The sequence below is a fragment of the Austrofundulus limnaeus genome, unplaced genomic scaffold (genome assembly GCF_001266775.1).
Source record: "Austrofundulus limnaeus strain Quisiro unplaced genomic scaffold, Austrofundulus_limnaeus-1.0 Scaffold2130, whole genome shotgun sequence".
NCBI classification, from domain to species: Eukaryota; Metazoa; Chordata; class Actinopteri; order Cyprinodontiformes; family Rivulidae; genus Austrofundulus; species Austrofundulus limnaeus.
Window position 1 is genome coordinate 9,374 of NW_013954532.1, and position 5,452 is coordinate 14,825.

General features: G+C 41.9%; 1 protein-coding gene across 3 annotated transcripts in view; it reads right to left on the minus strand.

Annotated features, from left to right (window-relative positions):
- LOC106537099 (collagen alpha-1(XXII) chain) overlaps window positions 1–5,452 on the minus strand; it is a gene marked incomplete at its 3' end in the record, with an annotated part of 27,776 nt that overhangs the window by 5,987 nt on the left and 16,337 nt on the right. For 2 of the 3 annotated variants that reach the window (XM_014034467.1, XM_014034466.1), the window contains 3 exon segments: window positions 587–640; window positions 721–774; window positions 875–928. In XM_014034467.1, the coding sequence (XP_013889921.1) occupies window positions 587–640; window positions 721–774; window positions 875–928 (162 nt within the window). 3 annotated transcript variants of the gene reach the window in all.

Sequence of the window (5,452 nt, forward strand, 5' to 3'; positions counted from 1 at the left end):
GCCTTGAGGCAGGCCAGTTCTCATCGCTTGCTTTCCTGTTTCTGTAGAAAACACATTTTGTACCAACATTTGTAATGTACTCAAAACTTTATTTGATACACACACAATGAACTTTAATGTAATGTAATAAAGAAAAACCCTTTCAATTCTCAATTTAAAAAAAACAATTGAACCAAACTTGAGCCCAGAAGCTGCCAAGTAATTCAATTTGGACAGATAAATGTATTATTTACATGTGAAACACAATCCCTTAAACCTTTGTAATTTTACTGTCATAATTTCTACAGTTTATAGCTATGCACTAAGTGCCTTGTGTGGGTTTATAGCATATTTGTCCACGCTCAGTGTATAAAAATGTTGCCTACGTTGTATGCTCAATCTAGTAACATGGATTACTGAATTTGATGGATGGATGGATGGATGGATGGATGGATGGATGGATGGATGGATGGATGGATGGATGGATGGATGGATGGATGGATGGATGGATTACAAGACTTTTCACATGTTAAACTTAATGAAAGCTCTTTGTGTGTCTGAACATAAACTCTCATAAATTGGTAACAAAATAAAAACAAGCCCCCACCTTTAATCCAGTTGGACCTTGTAACCCTCGGACACCTGGCAGGCCTGCTTCACCCTAATTACAAAGCACACAACATTCAGGCTTTTATATAGTAAACTTCTGTATTTTTAAATTACACATACTCTGATTCTTACTTTGTCTCCTTTGTCACCAGGTAAGCCATCAATGCCTGGAATACCACCAACACCCTGTGGAATGAATAGAAATGTGTTCATCATYGGCATATTGCTTTTTACGTCCCAGAATGACAGATACTGAAAACAGTCCTCAGAATCTTTGGCTTCACACCTTCTCTCCTTTCTGTCCAGGAGCACCTGTCAACCCTATACTGCCTTTATCACCCTGTGAACAGAAAATGAAGGTTTAGATGGATTGCTCTATCAAGCCTAAGCATGCCGGCCAAACTGCTGGTGACAACGCAGTATGCTGTCAGGAAAGGGCAGTCTTGGAGCTCCACAAAGAATTGTTATATAACATCATCAAATTGTTAGACATGTATTAATGAACTTGACTGATAGCAGAACGGAAAGCATTACACACAGATAATTAAATATGTACAGGAGACACAATGAGTCACATTGAGACAAACAGAACACTTCAAAGTAAAGGTTAAAGAGCCAGAATCTGCTGACAGCTTCACCAGGACTCACTATGGTCTGGTTCAATCAAAAACTCAAAGAGCAATGGACTCTCCATTGTTCTCATAAAAATTTGGAACTTAAACCTGATTTCACAATCTTTGCCAAAGGATCCAGAAGAATATCAAACCTGGACTCATGCCAGAGGTAACGACTCCTTCAGCCACACAAGATTACCATTTAATTACATCAAGCCTATTTTAACACACAGCCTTGCTTTTATCACCGAGATTCAAGAAAAAGACTTTCAACAATAACTTTGTTACACAGGGATTTAATTAGCATCAATCAGAGCAGGGTAGATAGACTTCACGTCCTCAGATTGTTAACAAAAATACATGTCATATGTCTGCTTTAGCTTTAAAATGGTTTACAATAGCAATCTGAGATACGCCTCACTAAAATTTGATTTACTGCAAAACAATCATGGGTTGCTACATGGGTTTGCCTTTCTGTGGGCCCACCAAATGCAGGTGGAGCCATATGAGTCGGTTGGGCGGGGACCTTGGCGCTCTGACCCTGGCCTACAAAAACTGAACCTCGGGACATGGAACGTCACCTCTCTGGTGGGGAAGGAGCTTGAGCTTGTGCATGAGGTTGAAAGGTACCAGCTAGATATAGTTGGGCTCACCTCAACGCCTAGCATGGGCTCTGGAACCAATCTCCAGAGGGGCTGGACTTTATTCTATTCTGGAGTTGCTCATGATGAGAGGCGCCGAGCTGGTGTGGGTCTACTTTTGGCCCCCCAACTTAGTGCCTGTGTGTTGGAGTTTACCCCAGTGGATAAGAGGGTAGCTTCCCTGCACCTTCGGGTGGGGGGACAGGCTCTGACAGTCATTTGTGCTCATGCACCAAATGATTGTTCAGACTACCCAGCCTTCTTGGGGTCCTTAGCGGGGGTGCTGGAAGGTGCTCCAGCTGGGGATTCCTTTATTCTGCTGGGGGACTTCAATGCTCACGTAGGTAATGACAGTGTGATCTGGAGAGGAGTGATTGGGAGGAATGGCCTCTCTGATCTGAACCTGAGCGTTGTTCTGTTGTTGGACTTCTGTGTTAGTCACAGTTTGTCCATCATGGACACCATGTTTGAACATAAGGATGTCCATAAGTACACGTGGCACCAGGACATCCTAGGTCACAGATCGATGATTGACTTTGTAGTTGTGTCACCTGATCTGTGGCCGCATAATTTGGACACTCGAAGAGAGGAGCTGAGCTGTCAACTGATCACCACCTGGTAGTGAGTTGGGTCAGATGACGGGGGAAGATCCCGGACAGACCCTGTAGACCCAAGCATGTAGTGAGGGTTTGCTGGGAACGCCTGGCAGAGGAACCCGTCAGACAGATCTTCAACTCACCTCCGAGAGAACTTCAACCACATCCCAGCCGAGGTGTAGGACATTGGAGTGAGCCATGTTCCGCACCAAAGTGGCTGCCTTGAGCTGTGGCTGCAAGGTTGTCAGTGTTTCATGGTGGCCATCCTGGAACTCGGTGGTGGACACCCTGGGTAAGGGGGGCTGTCAAGCTGAAGAAGGAGTCCTATCTGGCCTTGTTGGCTGTAGGGTTGGGCATAATCGTATCATGTGCAATTAATTGTCAGAAAAACATTAATCAATTATTTTTTGGCACTTGACGATTAATACGATTAATGCCACCAGGCGGACTGACCGCTCGGTGATCCTCTCTGCTTCAAATATGAAAAACATTCAAAATAAAGTTCTGTAATTTATTTATCTATCAACACAATTTAAAATATGATGTATACCCTGAAATATATAATTTTCACACAATTTGGGACAATTTTTTACAAACAGCAAATCTTTCCCACTAAATTGGTCATGTGACCAGGACATAAAGGTGTCCAGGGACTCCAGGGGATTAATCGTCAAATTAATCGTTATCGGCTAAATACCACAATTAATCGTGATTAATTTTTTGCCAATATTGCCCAAACCTTGTTGGCTGGTAGGACTCCAGAGGCAGCTGAGGAGTATCAGGCCAAACGGGCTGCAGCCCTGTCCGTTGCTGAGGCAAAAGCTCTGATGTGGGAGGAGTTTGGTGAGGCCTTGGACAAAGACTCGATCGGCTCCGAGGAGATTCTGGCAAACCATCTGGTGGCTGAGGCAGGAGAAGCAGCGCTTCGCTAACACTGTACTCAGTGAAGGTGGGGTGTTGTTGACCTCAACCAGTGATGTCGTCAAAAGGTGGAAGGATTATTTCTCGGACCTTCTCAATCCYACCGACACGTTTACTATGGAGGAAGCAGAGTCTGACTTTTTTGTCTGTCCATAACTGGAGCTGATGTCACTGAGGTAGTTAAAAAGGTCCACGGTGGGCCAATCAGTCTCTACACAAGCAGTGTGAGAGTTTGGTTCGCATTGCCRGTAGTAAGTGATGCTTATTTGTTCAAGCAGAAAGCCCACTCTKACATGCTGGAAGTTGCTCTTTTCCTGCAGTACGGGATGCTATGGTTATGAGTAGGCAATGCATCTGAAATGCTTAAATTACGTCCTACACAAAGAGCACACACTTCCTCCTGTTTCAACCCTGAAGATTATAACTTTATTAAACTCTGTTGGATRAACATTACAGCTTGTTCTGGGCACWTGTGCTTTCGGACACACGTCCAGGACCGTTACCTCTCAAAATCCACAGGAGATCAGGATCATGTAATTATGGCATATTTTCTTGTAATTATGAGATCCTGATCTTATAATTATGAGATAATATCTCGCAATTATGACATATTTTCTCGTAATTATGAGATMTCATAATTACGAGATCCTGATCTTGWAATTATGAGATCAGGAGTTTAATTTTTTTATTTTTATTTGGTAAATGCGATGCTCTTCCATAAGCAGCAGAAAAAGCAAATCAAAACAAAACTAACATGCGGCACGCAGCACGCTTCCGCGCCGGCTTATCAAATTTAGCCACAACACCTGTCCTGTTTACTATCACAACCCACACACCTGAAAAAGAACGTGATCAGTCACTTCTGTACGAGTTGAGTACCAGGAAGCAAATACAGAATTAGACTTGAATGTTAAATGCATGAAATAAAGTCCAACAATACCAACAGCTGGACCAAAATACAGACCATTTATTCAGTCATGGTTTTTGGTGCCGAAGCAGGAAGGCACAGCCAAATATAAACAGATCTTTTCTGGATCTGGCCACTCCCTAGGGGCAAGCTGTCACACTGATTGGGCGGCCTCCCATTCACGTTATCAGATCCTTAAACAACAGACTGGATTCTAATGAGAAAATAGTTTAAGTGTTGTGAGAGATTAAAGTGTGTTAACTAATCATAATGCTAGTTTCAGACGGAACATGTTCTGAGCATCAGAAGTGTCAAGTTTACATGCAAAGTCTATGGTTGACGTGTGTCTAGGGGCGACAAGAAGCCTTGACCTTCATTCAAGTTTTACAATGCAGTCTACAGTCTTTGCAACAACTGGTCAAAACCTCATATTCCATCAGTGTGATCTGGGGTTTTTTCATTTCATCTTTATGGGATTCAATTTCTAGATGACCTTTGTGCATTCTCATGGATGAAGCTGAAGACAGATTGAYCTGTGTTTGGTTATTATCTTAATATGTTACAAAAGCAGTGTTCTTCTCCATCTAAGAAAAATACCTCACTGGGTGGTTTTAACTCCTGAGACATTAATGTTAGACCAACTTGAGACCTGAAGTACCAAGATACAACCACGTGTTTCTGCAAACAGTCATCCCGGAGCTGTCCCAAGGTCTGTCATGTGTCCACAGGAAGCCAACTTTTAAATTCAGCTTCTGACCACAAATAAAAAAAATTCTCCTTGTTATGTTTTTAAGTGCCAAATACATGAAAACAAACGTGAAAATTGTTCAAACCACAGAGATGTTGTGGTTTGCATTATGACACGATAAGCAATGAACAAATGAAGCCATTTGGTGTTAAGTATTTAAATACTGTAGCTCAGAGTAAATTTACTCTGAATATTAGTCAAACTTTAGAGACGCACCGATTCATTTGCTTAATAAATTCTGGATCAAGGTTACAAATCATTTATACAGTAGATTACCACAACAAAACAAGTAGTCCAAGTTATTAGGCATCATTAGATTACAAGAAAAAAGAGACTCCTTTTTAGCCTAAGAAACAGCAGCCATCTGCAGATAGTTCCTGTGATAGTTCCACAAACTTTTTTTGTATATATGTATATATATACTGTGTATATATATA